This window comes from Empidonax traillii, unplaced genomic scaffold (assembly GCF_003031625.1).
Source record: "Empidonax traillii isolate 1590-97213 ecotype Southwest subspecies unplaced genomic scaffold, ASM303162v1 scaffold1353:size134171, whole genome shotgun sequence".
Lineage (NCBI taxonomy): Eukaryota > Metazoa > Chordata > Aves > Passeriformes > Tyrannidae > Empidonax > Empidonax traillii.
Genome location: NW_020956546.1, coordinates 34,350 through 56,069, shown reverse-complemented (window position 1 = coordinate 56,069; position 21,720 = coordinate 34,350). Strand labels below are relative to the sequence as shown.

Here is a 21,720-nt window from a genome sequence, read left to right as displayed (position 1 = left end):
GGGCCAGAATTTTCAGGCTCTGGGGCAGCCCCTTGTGACCCAGGGTTCTCCTCCCTCACCCTGGCCTGAAACCACCTGGTGCTTCCATCCATCCTTTCCTTTGCTGCAGCTCCCTTTTCCTCTCTGACATCCCAAAAGGATTTTTCCCCTCTGGGAAAGGGAAAGGGAAGGGTTGGGGTGGGGTTTGCCTGGCAGAGGTGCAGCAGAGAGGAGGAGGAGGAGGTGTCTGAGCACCCTGTGAGGCAGGAATAGGATCTTGTCTCCCAGTTTACAGGGATCCCCCCTGGCTGTACCACCTGTGAGTGCAGCTTAGAGCAGTCCCAGGGCTGCTCCCATTTAATCCAGGGGTTTCCTCTGTGCAATTCCTGCCCATCCTACACGGAGCAGTTTCCTCCCTGCTGCCTTTCCCCCGCCCCAGGAATCAGCCCTGGCACGAGTGGTGTCCCCAGAAACCTCCTGCCCACTCCCAGTTTAATGGGAAAAGACAAACTGACATCAATCCACCACTGACATCAATCCTTGGATAGGGATCTGCTCACAGGAACAGTGACACTGGGAAGGGGAGATGTGATGGATGGGAGGAATCAAATGCAATGATTTTGGGGAAAGATCAGTTCCTATTTGCCTGTGTGTTCAGAGGAGTCTTTCTCCAAGGGATGGGGTGAGATGGGATGGGATTGTTTGGTTGGGAAAGGAGGGGAAGGGAAGGGGAAGAGGAAGGAAACAGGAAGGGAAGAAGAAAAGGCAAAGGGAAAGGAAAGGGAACAGAAAGGGAATGGAAAGGGAAAGAAAGGAAAGGGAAAGGGAATATATGTACTGGGATAAACCAGGGGTTTTGAGGACTTCAGATGGAGTGGAGGGAGTTGCTGACATCCTTAGCCAAGGGAAAGAGGGAGGGGAAAAGGGAAAGGGGAAAGGGGAAAGGGGAAAGGGGAAAGAGGAAAAGGGAAAGGGGAAAGGAAGAGGAAATTTTTAAAGCAAAGCCAATGCGATGAGTGTGTAGCTGCCTCCCTGCTCCTCACCCATCAGGAGGAAGCATTCCCATATTTCATTCCTGCATTTAATCCCTTCCCTCCAACACAGTCAGGCTTCTCTCAGCTCAGAATGCACCTGCTTTTTTTTTTTTTTTTTCCAAAAGGCCTTTTATTAAAATAAAGCGAGTTCAGCAGAAGAGCTGGACCTTGCAGTGGCCTGGCAGGGGTTTTGCTCTGTGCCAGCAGCTCGGGGCTGCTCAGAGCCATGGGGCAAAGGGGAGGTCTCAGGGGAGCAGTGCCTGCTGGCAGTGCCTGCTGGCAGTGAGGGCTCCCCAGCAGGGTTTGCTGTCACCTCACCAGGGGTGCCACCGAGCAGCAGGACTCGCTCTGCCCTTTCTGCTTCGTCACCCTTTCTCACACCTGGGGAGGTGACCGGGGAGGTGGCACGGCTGGAGGGACACCTCGTGGCACGTGGCCCATCCCTGAGCCGCTGTCACAAGCCAGCCCAGCTCAGCAGGGCCAGATAAACCCAGGCTGACCCCCTGACAGTGCCAGCCCACGTCAGGCCTGGCCCCCCGGCTCGGCAGCGCCGTGGCCCTCGTGACGCAGGCTGGGCTGCTATAATTAGACCCACAAGGTGCTGACTTGCCCGAGCCTTGCCAGTTTGCCAGGAGGGCCCAGCCTTCCCCTCCCAGCCCTGGGTGTGGGAGCTGAAGCCAGAAAACCCTCACAAATGCACTCACTGGGCTAACCCCCAGTTTGGGATGGGCTGGGTGGCAGGGGGGAGTTGCTGACGTCCTCAGCCCAGGCACAGGTCCAGGGAGCAGCAGAGCATCCCACAGGACTGGCTCCAGCAGCCCTGGAACCTGGATTCTCAAAGTGCATCTGGGGTTGGGTGGGGTTTTTTTTTGCTTTCTTGAATAGTTTTATGGTCCACTGAGAAGGTCAGGTGGGTCTATCCCACAGGAGCTGTTCCTCAAGCCAAGGAAGAACAACGTGAAGCAGCTGCCTAAAGGGGGAAGACACGGAAGTAACTTGGGGAAGTTACTTAAAGAAACCACCTGTGAGCCCAGCTCTTCCAGAGGGACTGAGCCACTGAGTTCCTACAGAAAGGCCCCTGTGAGCCCAGGTTCTTCCAAAGATCCTGAGGCCCCGAATTCCTATCGAAAAAGCCACTTGGAAAACACACACAGGAACACTAATCCACCCAGGAACCCTTCCAGCATCCCTCAGCCTCCAGCAACACCCCCGTTCTGGAGCCCGGTGACCCCCCCACGGGTGCCTCGTCGCCCCCCTTACCTGTCCACGCTGATGATGCACAAGGTCATGATGGAGGCCGTGCAGCACATGACGTCCATGGCGATGAACACGTTGCAAAACACCTTCCCAAAGAGCCACTCCCCCCCCACCAGGTCCGTGATGGTGACGAAGGGCATGACGGCGAAGGCCACCGACAGGTCGGCGGCCGCCAGGGACACCACCAGGTAGTTGGAGGGCTGGCGGAGCTTCTTGACGATGCACACGGAGATGATGACGAGCCCGTTGCCGGCGATGGTCATGAGGATGATGATGGAGAGCACGGCCCCGATGACGATCTTCTCGGTGTCCCCATAGAGCAGGATCTCCTCGCCGCAGTCCGTCGCGTTGGTCAGGTTGGAGCGGGGCAGGTCCGGCTCGGCCGGGGGTTCCTCAGTCATGAATGGATTCGGGAGCGATTCCCGAGCCGGGCGCTGCCGCTCTGCGCTCTCCACGAAGAGAAGGTGCTGCTCCAGGAACCTCCTGGGGGTGGCCCTCAGCAGCATGCTCTGAACTCGCCCCGGCAGCGGCACCTCCAGCAAGCACAAACCAGAGCATTTTGTCACAAACGCGCTGAGAAAACAAAATATTCTCTCCTCACCACCACCACCACCACCGCCCTCGCCTCTCCCTCCCCTTCCACCTCCCAGGCTCTCGCCTGCCGAAGCTGCGGCTGGATCTCACGTGCTCAGCAAGGAGCCGCTTCCCAAGTCTCCCTAAAGACGCGCGGTTTGCCGGGGGAGGCTTGGAGAAGGCTCCCCTCCACTTTGAAAGGAGCACAACCCGCCTGCGGCATCTCCCCGGTCATTCCCCGTGCTTTTTTTCCCGGGGAGGCAAGGGCGGGAGCTTGCCCGTGGATTTGTGTGCCACCGCCGAGCTGCGCTGCCGGGCTTGCACTTCTCCTCTGCATCCATACATTTAATCCCTGGCAGCCACACGCGCGGTCTCCTACGTGGATATCGTGGGGGGGGTTTAATGCGACAGCACAAGTCACAGCCACGAATGTGGGCACATCCACGCACACCCAAACCCACACACACACCCCGCCGGCTGCATCTACCGCTGGTGTCACACACAAACTTCAAAGCCGGGACTGCAGATCCACGCACATGGCATGGCGCGGCCACACGGAGCCATCCACGGGCACGGGAGCGCCGTGGGGAGCTGCGGATCCGTCACAAGCAGCTCCCCCCCGGGTACCACGCGCAGTCCACATCCACAGCTCATTCCCGGAGCCTGAGCATCGCCACCGCGCACAGCAGGGATACAGGGAGAGAGAGCAGCTGCCACCCGGGAATGCACCCCTGGAAGTATTTCCCGGCCGTCCACAAGGAAACTTCGGGGCAGGGCTCACCCCCGTGCGGGGCTGTGAGCATCACGCACAACCTGCATCCTTCTTTTTTGTTTGCTGGTTGGTTTTTGTTTCAAACCCCATTCCCCTCCCCCCCCCCACGACCCTCCGAAGTTTTGTTTCAATCGAAGCCGGATTGCAACCCCCTCCTCCCCTTTTTGCATCCCACCCGAGGTTGGGGTGATGGGGGTCCCAGAGTCACCTGTGCCGAGGGGGTGAGACATCCTCCAGGCGAGCCCCTGCGAGCTCCGGGCAGGCGAGGAAGCAAAGAGCCACCCCCGGAGCATCCTTGTCCCCTCCCCGCCTCGCCGGTCCCTCCTCCCGCCCTCCCCTCCCTCTGCCGGGCAGGGACCCAGATGGTCCCCGGCTCCTTCCGAGCCCCAGGGAGGAGCAAAGAGCGGGAAGGGCGGGGGGGGGGGGGGGGGGGGGGGGGGGGGGGGGGGGGGGGGGGGGGGGGGATCCGGGCTGGATCCTGCAGCGATGGGAGGGAGAGAGAGAGGGAGGGAAACCAGTGAGGATCTGGAGGGAAAGGCTGGAAGTTGAGGAGATGCCTCTGAAGGCGGCGAGGCAGGAGGAGCAGCCTGGATCCCAGCAAGCAGGAGGGACGGGGAAAGGCTGTTTCCCGAGCACCCCCCTTTCCCATGATTTTTTTTTTTTTTTTAACGATTATTTTGCAGGAGAGGGTTTCTTTCCCCATTCCATGTGTTTTCCCACCCCCTCCTGCGCGTGGCAGGTCCCGCATTCATTCAGCTCCGCGAACAGCCAGGGAGAGGCAGATCCCTGAAGATGAGCCTTTCCCTTACCCTGGGAACATGGAAACGAGGACTACACACCAACCAGGCAACAACGTGCAAAGATCCACATCCCCCTCCCTCTCCACCGAGTGTTTCATGGACACTTTGGAGGGGGGATCGCTCCGGTGATTCAGCCCAGGGCACCAGACAGGGCGCTCTTTGCTCCTCCCGGGGTGGAAGATGAGGAGCAGAGACATCTCCTGCACTGGTTGCTCCTAAGGGCAGTTCCCTCGGGAATGTCCTGGAGGGCATGGACAGTGTGGGGCTTGGGATGCTGGAATTCGGACGGGGGAGGTGCAGGCAGGCGGCTCTGGAGCTGTTTGGAGGCTCGGGAAGCGATTCCCGCTGCTCTGCCGGGTGCTAAGCACTTCAGGAGCAAGACGGGAATCTCATCTTCGGTGCCAGCAGCTCCCTCGCCCATCCCATGACTGTGCCAACACCCTGGCACCCTCTGGCCCTCCTGGGGGCAGCGTGGAGGGCTGACGGTGGGAAAAAACACCTTTAAATCTCGGCGGTGCCCAAGCCCTGCATCACCTCCGGTCAGAGCCGGTGCCACTCCCCAGGGATTTTTAGGGCAGATGTTCCCGGAAAAAAGGTCCATGTGCAAGGGGAGCGCCGGGGAGCTAAAACAGGGCTGTTCAGGCTGTACTTAACGCCGGGGTTTCTCTTTCGCTGCTCGAGCTTCGCAGCGTGCGTGGGAGGATGGCGAAAATAGCTTCCTCACCAGGGCAGGACGTGCTGGAGCTCCCGGGTTTTTTTATCTTTTTCCATTACAGGTGGGTTGTTTGGTGTTTGTTGTTTTTTTTTCCCAGCCCCTCAAGAGCAGTGACGTGCCAAGGTGGGATGGGACCGATGCAAACCTGCAAACCCCGGTCCCTGCACGGTCCTGGGGACCGGGAGCTTTTCAGACCTTCAGCCGATGTTTGGCGGGCAAATCCATCCCGCCTTTCCAGGGGAGAAAAGGGGATCCGCAGAATTCCCCGCGGCAGGAATGAAGGGTTCTGCAGCCTCAAAAGCCCGGACAAACTCACCCCAGAAGAAAAGCACCCCCTAAGGACCAGCTTAGGCAGCCCGTGGCCAGATGCCGGGAGAATTCCAGGGAGACAATCAATCTTTGCCCGAGCTTCAAATTCCTGCCCTCCTCCCTCCTGGGAGAGGGGTTGGAAGAAGGATCTGAGGTGGGAGCAGCATTAATCCCCTCAGATCCCCATCCCAGCCCCGGTTCTGTAGGATACAACCCACACAGCTTCTCCCTTTGAAACCTCCTGTGGGTCTCCAGGAGGGGTTTTTTTCCCCCCAGTTTTCCAGGGGAATGAGCTGCTCTCATAACTTGGGGAGCAACAGAATTCCTGCAAAGACAGGCAGAAAGCCCCTGCCAGCTCTTGGGACACGCACTGTAAGGGCACGTTCTCTGATTTTCTGGGAGGACAGAAGGGAAAATGCCGATTTTTGTGCGAAGAAAGAATTCGAATGATGATTATTTTTTCCGGCTGAAACCCTCGGTGCAGCATTTCTGCAGCCACAGGCCACGGTGACCTTGCTAAGACACTTGTTTCTGGGGCACTGGGAAGCACTAATTGCATTTAATGGCAATTAGGGGAGGAAATGGCCAGTGGCTCAGCCACGAACTGGAGCTTTCTTCCTTTGGCTGAGGGGACTGGAGCACGGAATTGGAGGAGCAGGGACGTTGCTGGGGCCAGAGGGATGAACCCCAAGGAAAACTGTCCTCCAAAATAAAGCTGGAGGAGCAGAAGGCACAGGAAAAAAAAAACCAAAAAGCTTCCCCCTCCATCTGCAGCAGGGGAGGGGGGAGCAAAGCCCTCCCACTGTTCTCCACCAGACACATTACACCATTCCCGTGTACCAGTGACCACAAAGTGGCTCTTTTATTAACAATTAATTGTTAATATGACGCCCTATTAAGTCTGATGGCGGGGTAACAGGCACAGTTATTAATATGCAAATTTTGGGAGATCTCATCAACTCCAAGGCCCCTCTGCCTCTCCCTGTTTTCAGGAACCACACACGGCCCTCAAAAACCAACCTGGGATTTTAAAAAGAACAACAGGAGAGACCCCAAATAAGAAATTATGGCATTTAAGCGGAACAGTTTTGGCTGGACCAGAACAAGATCTCGCAGAATCACTGAATGGTTGGGGTTGGAAGTGATTTGAAAGCTCATCTTGTTCCCCAGCCATGGGCAGGGACACCTTCCACCAGCCCAGGCTGCTCCAAGGCCAGTCCCACCTGACCTTGGACACTTCCCTGTCCCTATTCCCTGGTGTGAAATCCTCAGCCCAGGTGACCTTTCCTGCATCCTCCCATCCCTTTGGCTTCCCACCCCACAGCGGTGACATCAGCAGCCAAAGGATTTCACCCCAAGGATCCAACCAGCAAAGGGCTTTCTGCCCAAAATCCCGTTCCCATGAAAGGAAAAGCCAAGCCAGCACGGATAATTTAAAGATTTACCTGTGACTTAAAGCTCTGAGTTGGGTTTTCGGTTTTTCTATTTACTGCACCTCCCTAAAATAGAAAAAAAATATATAAAATCATAAAATTAACGTTTTCAGTTATTTATAAAGGCTCCCCATACGTTTTGCCGTTGGAGCAGATGGGGGAGCAATTGGAAATGTCACCGGAAAACGCCATCCGGAGGAGACATCCTGACAGTTCATCTGCAAAAGGAGGATTTGCCGACGAGCAGAGGGTTTCAACGCCGTTCCAGGCAGCCACGCTCCCTCTGCTGGAGTCTGCACGGACAACAGGCAGCTTTGGGTGCTGAAATCGCAACGTTTGGTTCCCTGGGAGGGCTCTCGAGGAGTTTTCTCTGTGCATCCCCCCCGCAGATAAATCCAGGGCAAGACGTGCTGGCTCCTTCATCCCGACGTCCTGCACAGCGGGGGTTGTCCCAGGGGAGGATGGGGATAAGCAGGAAGGACATTTTGGGGATGAGGTGGAGGGGAGAGAAGCCCCTGACAGGAAACTTTTGGTCTGCAGCTCCTCCTGTGGTGCCAAAAGGATTTCCAAGGCGGGGGAATGATGAAGTCGGTGAAAAAAAAAACCCAAAAACCTGAAATAGGAGAGGAAAAGGTGAGAAATGAGTGATTGAGCTGAAGTTTCCTACACAAGCCCTTGGGCCCTGCAGCTCTGGCTCACACCTGTAGTCACCCATCTGCCAGAGTTTTATTAATGAGCTGGTCTCATTAGGGCTCTGCTCCCAGGGAACAAGGGACAGGAGGAGAGGGAACGGCCTCCAGCTGTGCCAGGGGAGGTTTGGGTTGGATATTGGGGAAAATTCCTTCACAAAAAGGGCTGTCCATCCCTGGCACAGCTGCCCAGGGCAGGGGTGGATCCCCATCCCTGGAGGGATTTCAAATCCCTGTGGATGTGGCACTTGTGAGGGAGACAAGTGGGTAATGAGGAGCAAGGACTTCTGGCCAAAACCTCTCTTTAAAAGCCAGCAGGACACATCCCCCTGGAGAGCAGCAGGAGAAGGGAAGGTTGCTGCAGCACATCGTGGCCAACCTGGAGCTGGAAAGGTGACCTGTGCCTACAGAGCCCGAGCTCACAGCGCTCCATCCCACCCGTGATTTCAGTGCTGAAGAGAAACCTTCCCTGAGGATTTCTCTGGTCCGTGGCTTTGGACAGCAGTTGCTGCACGAAGGAAGATGTTTTGGAAGTGTCCAAGGCCAGGTTGGACGGGGCTTGGAGCAGCCTGGGCTCGTGGAAGGTGTCCCTGCCCGTGGCTAGAAGTGGGACTGGGTGGGCTTTAATGTCCCTTCCGACCCCAACCATGCCGTGATTTACGCTTTCTGCTCAGCATTCGGGGCTGGCCGAGCAGGAATCCAGCCAAACTCCTCATTTTGAGCCTGGGTTTCTCCGTGCTCGGCGCCAAAGCCCCTGGGCTTGCGGGTGGGTTGGTGCGGCGGAGCCAAAACTGCAGGTTTGGGAGTGAAACCCCATCCTTGTCTTCTGCTGTCTGTCCCCTAGATGGCACCTGCTCTCAGCACATTAAATCCCCGCCGGAAAACAGCGGGGTTTCGGTGCCCGGGAGGGCTCAGGGATGCCAAGTGCTGCCCAGAGAACGACCACAAACCCCTCACTCCAAACATAAATAAATAAGCTTCAATTTGTGGCTTTTTTTTTTTTTTTTTTGGCTCTTACACTAAAAACTTCAGGTATCTGACCCTCTGTTGGCTGCAGCATTTTCTGCTGCCTTCTCTTCTGGTCCATCTCTGGGTTCCTGATCCCCCCCAAAACGCAGGGGACAGGGGTTAAGGGGTTCCTTCTCACCAGCTCTGCTGCAGTGGCACATCCTGGGGCCCTGACAGACCTGGAACACTCCAGAGAGACAGTTCAGTCCTTTTTAGGGCTGGGAAGCGCAGGGAGGAATATCCCAACCCCCTTCTCAGTTTAAACCGACGCAGGATTGTCGAGCAGGGAAACCTTCTGATGAACCCAGAGCGGCTTGAAGAGGCAGCCACCCTAAACAACTTTTTTTTCCCGTGCCTTCCACACCAAGCCACGGCACAGGGCAGCCCTCCCAGCCCACCCTCCCGGGGCCTGGCTCCTCTTGGAACGGTTTATCCATGTAATTTGTGGCCAACGCACATTTCGGTCCTCCCGCAAAGCTCCTGGCAGAGCTTCCCCTGAGTGTCCCGGTGGGGAAGGAAGGACGCGGTGGGGGGAAACGCGTCCCGATCTGACCCTTTCCTTCTCCAGCTCCAATCTGCACCAAACGGCGCCGCCGTTTAGACCAACTATTGTTGGAAATCTGCTTCAAACTGGGGGCGCTTGGCACCTCGCAGGGTGATCTCCCTGCCAGGCAGACGCTCATCCGCTAAAATTCCACTCAGTGACATCCAGAAGGTGACAAACACCTCTTTCCCGCTCCTCAGCATCCCCCCAGGGGGGTTTGCTGGATTCCTGCGTGTTCCCAGTCCCGGTGCAGCCCCGAGCCCCCGGTTCCACCTCCCTGCAGCCCCCACGGTGCTGCACAGCATTCCCAGCTTTCCAAGGCTATCCCTGGGCTCCAAGCAGCGACCTGGGGGAGGGACCCTCCTGGAGGGGAGGAAGGCAGATCCCACAGGGGCACCACGGACCTCCAGGTGACCCCACATCTCCCAGGAGGCTCCGTCTGAGGGGGCACAGCCACTTCTTACCGACAATTCCATCCTGGCTTCGGGGTCTCCAGCACGTCCAGGAGGGAATAGCCTCGGATAGGACACGCTCCAGCTCTCCAGCCACCCTGCAAGAGCAACAGAGAGCTGCAAGAACAGCTCCTGAGCCTCCCCCGAGCCCATTTCTCCTCTCTTCTCCCCGGGGTGGTACGAGACTGGTGCAGCAAACACAACCTGAGCGCTCCTGCCCTGCCCCGGGGACGGGCACGTCCCAACAGCCCCCCTGGCCGGGCATGGAACACCCCCCAGCCCAAAAATCTGAGGCTGCCCACGTGCTCTGCAGCCCCCCAAGGTCAGCACCACACAGGCTGCCTCCCCCTTTGGCCTGCTATTTTCCATGTATATTTTATTATTTTATATATACATATTTATATGAGGATCACCAACCTTTGCTTGGGGGGCAGCTCCTCCTGATGGAGACCAGAGCTGGGAGAGGAATTCCAGAGGGCCTGGGGAGATTCAGGGGCTGGAGACAAGGAACAGGTCTGCAGGGCTCCTCTCTGGGTTGGAGGATGCCAAGGAAGTCAGAGCCAGCTCCAGCTGCTCTCAGGATGCACCACGTCAGGTACAAGGAGCAATTATTTCTTACCCTTCCCTATTAAACGATTAAACAATCCATTTTTTGGCTCCCCAGCCTCCCACAAGTAAGTTGTGTGTTCCTTGCACCCACAGCTGAGATCCTCAAACACTCCAAGTGTTTGGAATGACACAAATATCCCCAGGGAAATTCAAACTCTGCACGGGGAGGGAAGTCCAAAGCTGGAAGCTTTGGTTTAAACAAAAAGACACTGATTAGGCACAAAGTAGAAATATATAAACAGCAGATTTTCTCTTTATTTTGGTTTTAAACACGGAGCTTCCTTGTACAATAAGGGAATTCCCTCTCCCTCCCTCCCCTCCCTGGCTGCAGGCAACTCTTATCCAAAGAAATCATTCCCTGGAAAATCAGCACTAGGGAGAGGAGACTTAGGAAGTGCAGTATCCAGGTCTCCCTGAACAGGATCAGGGGCTTTCCCTCACCCAAAACATTCCTGGCACAGGTTGGGCAGAGAAGCTGTGGCTGCCCCTGGATCCCTGGAAGTGTCCAAGGCCAGGCTAGAACAACCAGGGAGAGTGAAAGGTGTCCCTGCCCACGGCACGGGGTTGGGAACTGGATGATCCTGAAGGTCCTTCCCAACCCAACCCCTTCTGTGATTCCATGAATCCCTTAAAATCCTGTTTACTGCGTGGGCTGGGACTCACCTGGGGCTGCAGTTTGAAATCTGTGCCATCGGTCCCAAATTTGAGAATCAGGTGATGCTTCACATAACAGAGAGGTGACCAACACAACTCCCAAAGAGTCAAACTTGCCTAAAAAAAGGCACACTAAGACACCCATTGTTGCTGATGGGCAGAGGGAGAACCGCTCCCAGCACCGACACCGTTTCCCCACCTGCTGAATTCAATATGATTTTCTGCAATCTCCACATCACGCAGATTCTTCACTGCCAGAGTGTTCTTTTTTATTTCCTTTTTTTTTTTTTTTTTTTTTAAATGCTGAGAAGTGCCAGCACAGCTCAGCTCAGGAGGGAGAGAATTTAATTGCAAGCTGTTTTTTTTTTCCAGCTCCTTGCGTTTTGCCCCCCTCCCCACCTGTGGGCACAGAAGGGGCCCTGCTGGCTTCTTGCAATGAGGTGCATCCTCCAGCCCTGCAAGGCAGCAGCTCCCTGCAGCAGGGATGCAGATGGGGAGCAGAAGGCAGGACAGGCTCTTAAATATTTAATGTGACAGCAGAACAGGGCCAAGCGACTCCTCCGAGCTCAGGCAGCGCTTTGTGTTGAGAGACACAGCCAGGGATTGTCTTGGGGTGGGAGAGGAAAACACACAGAAGCTGTAAAGAGGAAAAAAAGTGCTAATTCGTGTTTCCATGGGCTCCAGCAACTCCCTCCTCTGTCTGCTCTTCCTGCAGAATTCCTTAGGATGGCAAAGCCAGCCCCAAGGAGCTGCCACTGCCAGGCTCTTGCTCAAGCTCTCCAGAGAAAAATTCCCCACCTGGCACCTGGGCAGCGTTTCCACGGTGGAGATTCCAGAGCCAGCTTCCAGAGGCAGGTCAGGAGATGACAGCAAATGGCTCTGAGCTCAGGTTCAGGGGGGGAACAGACACGAGAGAGGAGCTCGAGCCGAGCCTGGTTCTGCCCTTCAGACTTCCAGGCAGGTAAAACGCTCCAAAGGGCAGACTCAGAATGCAATAAACAATAAAAAAAAAAGAGCTTGATCGAGGAGGAACATGAACCTGTGCCAGCGATGGTGGAGATGCTTGGAGGGACACAGAGTGGGGAAAAACAGGGGAGGACCCTCTGACCTGCAGTACCACCCCAGTGTGACCATCTTCCAGATCTCACAGCTCACTGGGAAGAGGTGTCACATCCCACACAGTCATTGTGGGGCTCATCTCGGGAGCATTCCAGCAGGAAACCAGCTGAATGAATTCCTTCACTCCATCCCCACCCTTTCACAGCAGGGCACTGATGCGTGTCCAAGCAGAGCTTGACATTTATTAACAGCTTCACATGTTGACTCCTGGGAGTCTGGGGGTTGTTGCTGGTAGAGTTGTCAGATTCGCTTCCCAAGCAATCCCCAAAGTGCTGCCCTGCTTGTTCAGCACTCCGTGTTTTCACCAACCTCCCTCAATTTACATGGGGAAAACACATCCATTTCCATACAGAGCACGTCAAGATTATTTTTGAAGGCAACACAAAATAAGTCTCAGACCAAGGGAACCGTTCAGGTACAAATCCAACTTTAATTGTCAAGCTCATTCTCGCTCCTACATTCAACGCAAGGATCAAAAACCACAACGTTGGAGAGCAGAATTTTATTCTCCTCCCCGCCCACACCCCCCACCCCCCAGTTTCTGATCGTTTTGGCAGCTGTCAAAAAGTAACTCCCACAAATCCACTCGTCCCAGCAGCTTTTCCCTACCTTTGTGGTCCCAGGGGAACACCGTGGGCTCTCCCAGCAGCTCATCCCTCCGGCCCAGTTCTTTGGCAACAGTTAACACAGAGCATTGTGCGTATATAAAGAGCTTATAATAAAACTTCTTTTACATTCTAATTGTCTCAACCTTCACAGAAGTATTAAAGTAGTTGAATCAACTCTGAACAAACCCTCCTTCCCTGGTCAGCCCACTTCCTGGAAACGCCTGCACTTTGAGTCAGCAAAACCAGAAGCAAACGAGAAGAGAAAAGGCATGAAAAAAAAAAAAAAATAATCCTCTGCAGGGTCATGACAACCCCTCAGGAGACAAGAAGCCTCCACACATCTCCCTTTTCTACCCATCTATTGGAGAAATGGGTCCAAATGTTTGACCAGTCCAAGCCAGCACAATTCCACCCCCCCCTCCCAAATTGTGCCCATTTCCCATCAGTTGATTTTTTTTTTTTTTTTTTTTTGGCCCCTGTAGAATGAAAACCCTGCAAAACAGAACCCTAGTGCTGCTACAAAGAAAACACAAACACTGAAGTCACACCGGTAAAAACAAAACAAAAAGACACAAACAAGGGCTGTGATGGGTATTTAACCCTCCCTGCCACCTGCATTTTCCACTATCTCGGCAACACTTGACACCATCTGAAAGTGGGGCTTCCAAGGAGGCTTTAACGGGGGTGGGTTTGGTCCTTTAAGTGGGGAGTGCAAGGCACATCTCGAAACTCAAGACTTGCAGGGACCAAAGCCACATCCCCACGGGCACATCCCCTCCTTCCTCTGGCTCCAGCATCCAAAACAGGGTTTAAACCACCCCACAAGGTGACTTTGCTCTCCACGGGGGAAGGAAAGACACCACAAATTCACCCCCAGGGCACGTGTTGTTTTACAGCTTTTACTCCACCACAGGATGACGCTTGTGATGGTAGCTCTGGTTAAATCTTTTGACATCTGTGGGGGAAAAACTGCGTTCCTTCAGCCTCATCGAGCCTTTTGCACTCCCTGCCTCCCGACAGGTCCCGAGCTGCTGGCTGTCACCTGCCCTTCTTCCGCTGACTGGAGATCAGACACGCTCTCAGCACCTCCACAGTCCTGTCTGCCCCTGTTCCTACTCACAGCTCTCGGTGAGCTCAGCCCTGAAGTGACTCAAGAGCCGGGAAACACCGAGAAGAGCCGTCAGAAACCACGCAGGGGTTCAGTGCTGCTGTCCTGTCCCCCCGTCAGACACAGCCCCAGCTCAATCCTCAGGGGTGACTCAGAGCCAAATTACCCGCTCTGGGGTGGCCCCTCCTGACCCTGGGACTCCTCAGCAGCCCCTCGTGGTGCCACATGAAGGTCACGGTTTTAAGATCACACGTGGTCGATGTTCCGCTCGCTGAGCTGAGGGCCTTCCCTGGGATTCCTCAGGGATAATACATAAACCACGGCCACGCTCCTGGGAACACTCCCACACTGCCCTGCTCCATCCAGGATCAACACAAAGGGGAAAGGTTTGGTAAGAAAACAAAATAACTTGGTTTTGCACGCGTGCTTGAAGTGCTACACGGAGGTCAAATACCCCCCGAATTTAGTGCAAATACACCAAACCTTCAGCGGTTTGAGCCTGGCATAGTTTTAGTTCCAGCACAGCTTTACACCCTCCCTCACTACGGGGTGGGGTGGGAGGAACCTCCCCCACCGATAAAAACTCTGCGCCATTTACTGTGCAAGCAACTGCTGAGGAACACCTCTCCGTGCTGACACATTTGCATTTCATTTTCTGTTTTTCTCTCCTTCCCCCCCACCTTTTCTAGTGCTTTGAGGGGTCGTTATCCAGGCCCACCACTTTCTGAAGGCTCCACCCCGTGACCTGTGACGTGCAGCTCTGAAAACACCAAAGGGCAGCTTGCTTCACAGTACTCCAAAAAAAAAAACCAAAAAAACCAAAAACCAAACCAAACCTGACCGTAGTACAAGCAAAATTAAATAAGCCCAAATTATGAAAGACAGCAGAAGTTCGATTCATCCAGAAATATAATATAACATAACATCTGGGAGCGTGTGTGTGTGTAGGGGGGGAATCTGGAGATCAGCTACAAAACAGAGACAGTGAAATGACCAACAAATATTGATTAGGCGAGAGAGGGGGGAAAAAAAACTTTTCACTGCATTCTGTACATGGAAATTAAATGCGAAATTCACATGTTGGAGCATCAGGACAGAACGATGAACAGGTCTCAAGCCACAGGGAGGAGGAAGCAAAGGAACACCTTTGAATAAAAGCAACACATGGACAAAACCAGTAACTGAGCAGCTTCCAAAGGGGAAAATAAAAAAAAAAGAAAAGAAAAAAAATGACCATCTCTCAAAATGAGAAAAAGCAGCACTGAAGCAGAGAACAAGTGCAATCTTGGGAAACACTGACTGCACAAAACACTTTGGATATTTGGAAAGGATCAGGCCCTGTCTGTATATCTATGCAAAATATATACACAAATCCATCTGTATATATGTACACATAGGCACTCCTGTACATATGTATATGCAACCATAACCCAACTGCCCTGGGACGAGAATCTGACTCTGAGAGTGCAAGGGAAAACAAAATTGCTGCAGTTGTGCAAAAATACAATTCTGGGTTTCCGAAATAATTCCCAAACAGCTCAGACCCGGCTGTGGTTTCATCAGCATGGCCACGAGAGCCCGACCTCCCAACGCTTCCAGCTCTTTTGTAGGAATTAAAATACTCACCCAAAGCTGGGGATTGTATGAGTGCATTTCACAGCTGTGTCCAAACCCACTAACCTGGAAGAGTGGCCAGAAACCTCTCCTGCCATCAATGGTTTAGCACGAGGCCCTCCCACCCCCGAAAACCCCGTTTGGGAATAACTGGATGCACGGGAAATTGAAACTCAAGGGCCAGGACAAGGCTGGCACTCTGCAAAAAAAGAAGGGTCAGTTGGTGTCCTCAGCCTTTGGGAAGAATAGGATGTGGTGCATTAAAAATAACACAAAGAGAGAGTTCCCCCCCCACCACCCTGAAAAGAAGGGAACAGATGTGAGCTCTGAATCCACGCTCCAACCGTACAGACATGCTGATCTTCGGGGTTCCCGGGGTTTGGGATGTGGGAAGCGGCGTTTTCCATCAAGCCTGCTCGCCTCACGGCTCCCAAGAGCATCGTCCTGCCAAGTCCAAGGCTCCGGCATTCCCGTGGTCTCTGACAGGCGTTAGAGCGGAGAGAAAAGTGGGGAAGGAAAGAAGTGCGTGGGATTGTCCTGCGCCTCGGGAAAGCCGCCTGTTCCCGCTCCAAAAGGGCTGGCTGTCCTTGCTGCTCCACACGTGGGGAGGGCCCCCCCTTTAGTGCTCTGCATCCATGGCATCCAGGTACTTGGCTTCGATGATCCTCGGGAGCAGGTTATACCTGGGGGTGAAACACAAATAGGGTCAGTGCTTGTTTGTAGCCATGGAGCACCTTTTTTGTCCACCCCAAGACTCCCCCAGTGGAGTTTGTCCATGAGATTCTCTCCCAGCTGAAGGGGAGAAATGTGAGGACAACAAAAACAACCAACGCTGTAAGAAAATACAGCTTTTACAGGAACAACAGGGCAGAGTTCCTTCTGGAAGGAGCCTCCTCCTTTTCAGCTGACAGGGGAAGAGAACATCCTCATCCTCACAGGAGAAGAACAGCCTTCCCAAAGCGCTCTGCCACCCCAAAGTCTTCAAGATGCCAAAATTGTACCACTACTCCTGGTTTGTGCTGGGGCACACAGGTAGTGCCTTCCTGCTGCCTCCAGTTTGCAGATGGATGCGTTGCTTTGCCACAAAACCCCATTTATTTCCAATTTCCACTTTTTTTTCCTCATCACTTCCTGGCTCTCAAAGAGCTGCACACAAAGGTTATCCAGGTACACCAAGTCACTCTTTGCAGCTGTCACCACAATGAAGCTTTAAGAGATAAACCAGAAGCTTTGGTCTTTAGGGAAGCACCAAATGTATCAGCCAGACTTGTGACCGTGGCAAGGAAACAAGGAGAGCCACGACTTGCATTTCTCCAGCTGCTGGTAAGACTCCATCCCCATCTGGAGGCTGGACTCTCCACTGGATCATGGAGACAGTGATTCCCTTACTTTTGGTGTTTTGTTTTTTTTTTTTTTTTTTTTTTTTTTTTTTTTTTTTTTTTTTTTTTTTTTTTTTTTTTTTTTTTTTTTTTTTTTTTTTTTTTTTTTTTTTTTTTTTTTTTTATAAATTTGTTTGCAAGAACATCCTCGAGAATGGGTGTATTTGGGTGACAAAGGTGTGGTGCTGTAACAATGTGCTCTGAAGTTGCTTTCATTAAATCCTCCTGCATATTTAGTGGGACACTTTCCCTTGTTTAACAAGGGAGTTATTCCTCAGCTGTTAAAATAAGGCAAAAATCACCAGAAAGCCAGTTTAGTTCTGCAAGAGACCCCAAACACTATCTACTGCTGACAAGTACCAGAATTCTCCTTAAACAGACCCATCACACAATGAAATGCTTGACAGCCATGGGAGGAGAGATGAGCACCACAGAATGCTTGGGAAGAAGATGATCCTTCTCTCAGCAACCAAAAACTAGTCATCCCAAAGTTCTGGATCAAAGCCAGGAACTGGGGATACCCAGAGATCCCATTTTCTTCCACCTCAATAATGGATTTCGATGGTTTCTCATTATCTCCCCCATTAAGAGCACAGCAGTGGTCCCTCACCACTGACACTGCAAATCATGTGCCTAATGCCGTTGGACAGGTGGAAATGGGGCTTGGAGACATGGCTGGTGTTCTGGATGGGACACCAAGTCACATCTCACTCATTTGTGTTTGACTCTTGACTTTGACCCCTCTCTGGCTGATGTCCCATCTCCTCTTCCTCCCCTCACTTCTTAAAAAAAAAAAAAGAAAAAAAAAGGGGAAATATATTTAATTTCTTCTACTCTGTCTCATCCATTTAGAGTGCCAAATCCTTGGGAAAAAAAAAGCCATTAACTACAGAGCTCATGGATCACGGTGCTGCCTTCTTGGCTGGAGGCCACAGAAACTGCACGAAGGCAGAAGGAATGAGAGGAAGGAAAGCCAAGGGCAGCTTTCTGGGCTGTGCCAGGTAGCAGCATCTTCCCCTGAGCAGCAGGGCTGGTTATCCAGCTCCCAGGAAAGAACTGCTCTGGAAAGAGAAATGAGGTAGAAACAGAGAGGATGAGGCGGCGGTAATCTTATTGCCTCAAAAGAAGATATATTTGCACCACTGCATTATCCTGCTCTTATTACAGAAATCAGCCTCTTTAACAGTGAATTCTCTCCACGCTAATTTAGTTTGTTATGCCATGTCCAAGGACTGACTGTTTAGCAAAGAGTGTCCCACATTTTCTTTTCTGTGCTGAGCTTCCTTGCATGGAAACTTCCAGTTCCCCCCAGAGTCCATTGCCCAGCTCTGTGCAGTGCTGGAGTATTTACAGCCACTGATCCGGTCACCCAAAGCAACACCAGTGAGAAGGGCAGGTGAGAGACTCCTGCCCCAGGAACAATAAATTCAGTGTTTTCCAAGGCTGTTTATCTTTAAAAGCCCAGCTCAAACAGCTCTAACCTGCTCCTGTTGAAAGCCATGGTAGCTCTGACATTTGCTTTTGTTTTGGGAAAAACTGGGCTCCCCATTTACCAGCCAAGGAAAACAACACAGCAGCTGCCTTGGGAGATTATCACACTGGCAGCCCTGAACTTTGAGATCAGAGAGAAGAAGATCTCTGAGGCTGCAAGCTCAAAGTCAACCAGATAGCTCTGTGTGCCATGCTGGCCCAAAAATAATCCAGTGGACTGGAAACAGATCTGTTCCTTCCAAGATCTTATTATGGCCTCTCATTACACCCAAAGGATTGAGAGCATGAATGATTTAACTGGAGGATGATGGGCAGTCACTGCTAATGAACACTGAGGAAGAAGTTCGTTAAGTTTCTCAACGATTCTCTCTCCAGACTCAAGACACTGTGGTGCTCTTCCACTTTTAAAGATCATGTTAAGACTAAATGTGGCCAGTTTGACCTGACTGATCACTGGCAGTGGCTTTTACAGCAGGGCAGGAAGTCTGCAAAGTCATCCCAGCAATGGATAAGAGATAAGGGCTCCTCTTAAGAGGAGTTTCCAGCTCTGCTCTGAGCACTGGCCTGAGGAAATCAAATTGCAACACCATGAGGAACACTATCAAATACCACCCAGAGGGAAGGCTCACACTGAAGCTTCTGGGGAAAAATCAGGCATTAAAATGAGAGGTTTTGCCTCTTGGGCAGCTGGAAGAGCAGCACCTGCCCAGCCCAGAAGCCTTTGAATGACTCTCAGTGAAACCCCAGGCTTCAGTCACAGGATAGATGGGGTTGGAAGGGACTTCTGGAGATCATCCAGTCCCACCCTCCCTGCCAAGGCAGGGTCACCTGGAACAGGTGACACACAACATGTCCAGGTGGGTTTGGAATGTCAGGGAGACTCCACAGCCTCCCCCAGGCAGCTGTTCCAGTGCTCTGCCACCCTCAACATAAACGAGTTCCTCCTCATTTTGAAGTGGAGCTTCTTGTGTTTTAGTTCGTGGCCACTGCTCCTTAATGCTCTGGGCACCACCAAAAGGACTCTGGTGCCATTCCCTGACACCCCTTGGAGACATCTGAATGGATTGACAAAATCCCCTCTCAGTCTCCTCTCCAGGGTAAACCAGGCCCAGCTCCAACCGTTTCCCCTCTCCCTGGACTTCCAGCAATCCAAACCTGAAGACAAAAAGCACGGAAAAGAATAAAAAAAAAAAAAATAAAATAAAAAAGGAAGCCAAGCTTCATACCTGATGGGGATCATCCCTATCATGATGAGGGGAAAGATCATCTTCATGTAGGGCAGCGGGGACATCCCAAAGCCGCAGAGGATGAGGAGCTGCAGGACCTGCAGGCCGGTGAAGTAGTGGATCTTCCTCTGGGGCACTCTGCGGATGTAATGGGTCGGCGGATACGCGGTCTGGGGAGGGAAGAGCCACACCATCAGACACGCAGGGACCTGGAGTTGTGACAGGAGAACGTGGCCCAAGATTTGGGACAGTGGGGTTTTAGGGGAAGCCGTGGATTTGCACGCAGCAGCAGGGCCCTGAGCGGGTTCAACGGGTTTGAAGGGTTAACCTGAGTGCCTCAAACCACAGCACTGGCAGCAGCGCTCGGAGCATGACTGGGCACTGGGAACCAGGAGAGGGAAAGACACCACACCAGCCAAGAGTGCCTTTGGGAGCATCTGGAGTGCAGTGTAATAGCTGGGTAAGTGAGGTAATGAGATTCCCCCGAGGAGCATTGGCAGGGCTCTGCAGCAGCATCTGAAGGGCCTGGGGGACGTGCAGGGGGTGATGGGGAGCAGACGCACCCCGGGTGCTGTCACTGCTGGGGGGGGTTTCTCCACCTACAACCCAGCTCCTCGTGGATTTTAGAGCCTTCATAAGGCTCCATCCTTGCCCCTGGTGCTCCCACCTCTTGGCTGAACCCCACTAGGGGAAGAGCAAGGGATGAGATCAGGGAGATGCAGGAAGGGGCTGTGCTCAGACTGCCAGTGCTTTTTCTCCACTCCCATAAGCTATTCATTTTTGAGGAATAAAAGGGGGGAAAAGTGACATTAATAGGCTAAATATGGTGGTTTTCTTTTGACAGTTCCTTGCTCATGTCTGAGCACAGGCTTTGACTCACTGTCTATACATCAATGAAGAGCATGAGCGACTGTCTGCTGGCACTGGTACAGATTCCATGGGTTTCAGATTGTGCCATGACTCATTAAAAGGCTTCCAGAAAAGGGAGATCTCCATATTCAAGAATACTTTTTTAATTTTCCAAACCGAAGCTCGGAAAATTCCACACGTAATTTGCACTAAAACCCAGGAGTAATAACAAGTCACATGCCTCGGGAGCTGCTCAGCCCTCATTCAAAAATTGACATGACAAATGGAATCTTTACCCAACTTGCACAGTTTTAACCTCTGGGATGTAATATCAGAGATCAAGATAGATTAGCAGAGAAGGCAGAGCCGAATGTTGGGCTTATTAAGCCCTTGACCCTTGTTACATAAGAGAAGATGAGCTGGAGACTTGCTCCAGGTACCTCCTACACTGAAAACCAACACCTTTTTTTTTTAGCACCTGTAACAGAGAGGGCTTGAAAACAAATCTTCCAGGTTTGTTTTCAACCCCACATCAGACAGGTTTCAGTAATGCAAGTAATTTCGTTTTGAGTTTAAAAATCCCACCTCGTGGCGTTTCATACAAAACGAAAGCGAGAAACACGGCCAAAAAAATTACCCGCCCGAAGCTTTGCGGGGGAAATCAGAAGCTCACCCTTTCCTGACGTTGTGCTTTAAATATTTTCTATGGTTTTTTTAAATGCACATACCCCGCAGCTGACAGAAAACATCAACGGCGGGGGTTGGAAAAGTCACGAACAGCCCACGGAGTTGGTGCGCTCAGGCTCGGAGTGCGGCTCTCAGGTGCTGGTGTTCCCATTCCACCTGTTCCCACCCCATACCTGTTCCTTGAGCAGCAGAGCCACCCTCTCAAAGAGCTGGTTCCCATCAATGGAGGTCAGGGCAATGTAGAGGAAGAGGCCGTAGAGGACCGGCTTTGGGATCCACTGGAGAGGGAAAGGCAGGAGCAGGAGCGACAGCCCAACCAAGAAATTCGCCACCAGGCTCGTCAGCCGCGTCTCCTTCACACTCACGATCCTGGGAGCGAGAAAACAGGGATTAGGGGAGGAGGGTAACACCCCAGAATCCTGGAAAGTTTGTTCCCTGCTCCGTGGAGGACACGTGCCACTCGGGAAAGGGAAGCTCATCTCCACCACACTGAGATCAGCACTTCTGACACCGGGGAGGCAGAGCCCTGCTGGATCCAGGCCAGCCACTTCATCCACAGCAGCTGGAAAAACGCCAAATTCCCCTCCTGCAGAGCTCCACAGATCCCAGCCCTGAATTAAACTGCCCTCTGTTTAGCACAATGCAAAAAAAAAAAAAAAAAAACTCCAACAAAACAAACAAAAACCAAACCAAAACAAACCAGGCAAGAATTCCCTTTCTGGGCAGTAATCCTTCCCTGGATTTACCCAGTGCATATGCAACTGGCTTCTATCCCAAAGAAAACTCATTGGTTTCTCCAGGAACTAATGAA

General features: G+C 52.7%; 2 protein-coding genes across 3 annotated transcripts in view; both read right to left on the bottom strand.

The window, feature by feature from the left end:
- The window catches only part of LOC114069750 (5-hydroxytryptamine receptor 7-like), a 10,205-nt gene extending 6,288 nt beyond the window's left edge, over positions 1–3,917 (bottom strand). Inside the window, exons 1-2 of one of the 2 annotated variants that reach the window (XM_027906759.1) lie at positions 3,824–3,917; positions 2,274–2,803 (exon numbers count right to left, since the gene is read on the bottom strand). In XM_027906759.1, coding sequence (XP_027762560.1) covers positions 2,274–2,776 — 503 coding nt within the window. In that variant the 5' untranslated portion in view covers positions 2,777–2,803; positions 3,824–3,917. Of the gene's footprint in view, positions 1–2,273; positions 2,816–3,823 lie in introns of those variants that run through there. The other variant, XM_027906760.1, reaches the window with a different exon arrangement.
- An 11,825-nt stretch (positions 3,918–15,742) lies between these two features.
- Positions 15,743–21,720, bottom strand: part of SLC4A11 (solute carrier family 4 member 11) — a gene marked incomplete at its 5' end in the record, with an annotated part of 38,521 nt that continues 32,543 nt past the window's right edge. Inside the window, 3 exons of the mRNA XM_027906758.1 lie at positions 15,743–15,960; positions 19,374–19,543; positions 21,083–21,278. Of these exons, the coding sequence (XP_027762559.1) occupies positions 15,897–15,960; positions 19,374–19,543; positions 21,083–21,278 (430 nt within the window). The remainder of the gene's footprint in view (positions 15,961–19,373; positions 19,544–21,082; positions 21,279–21,720) is intronic.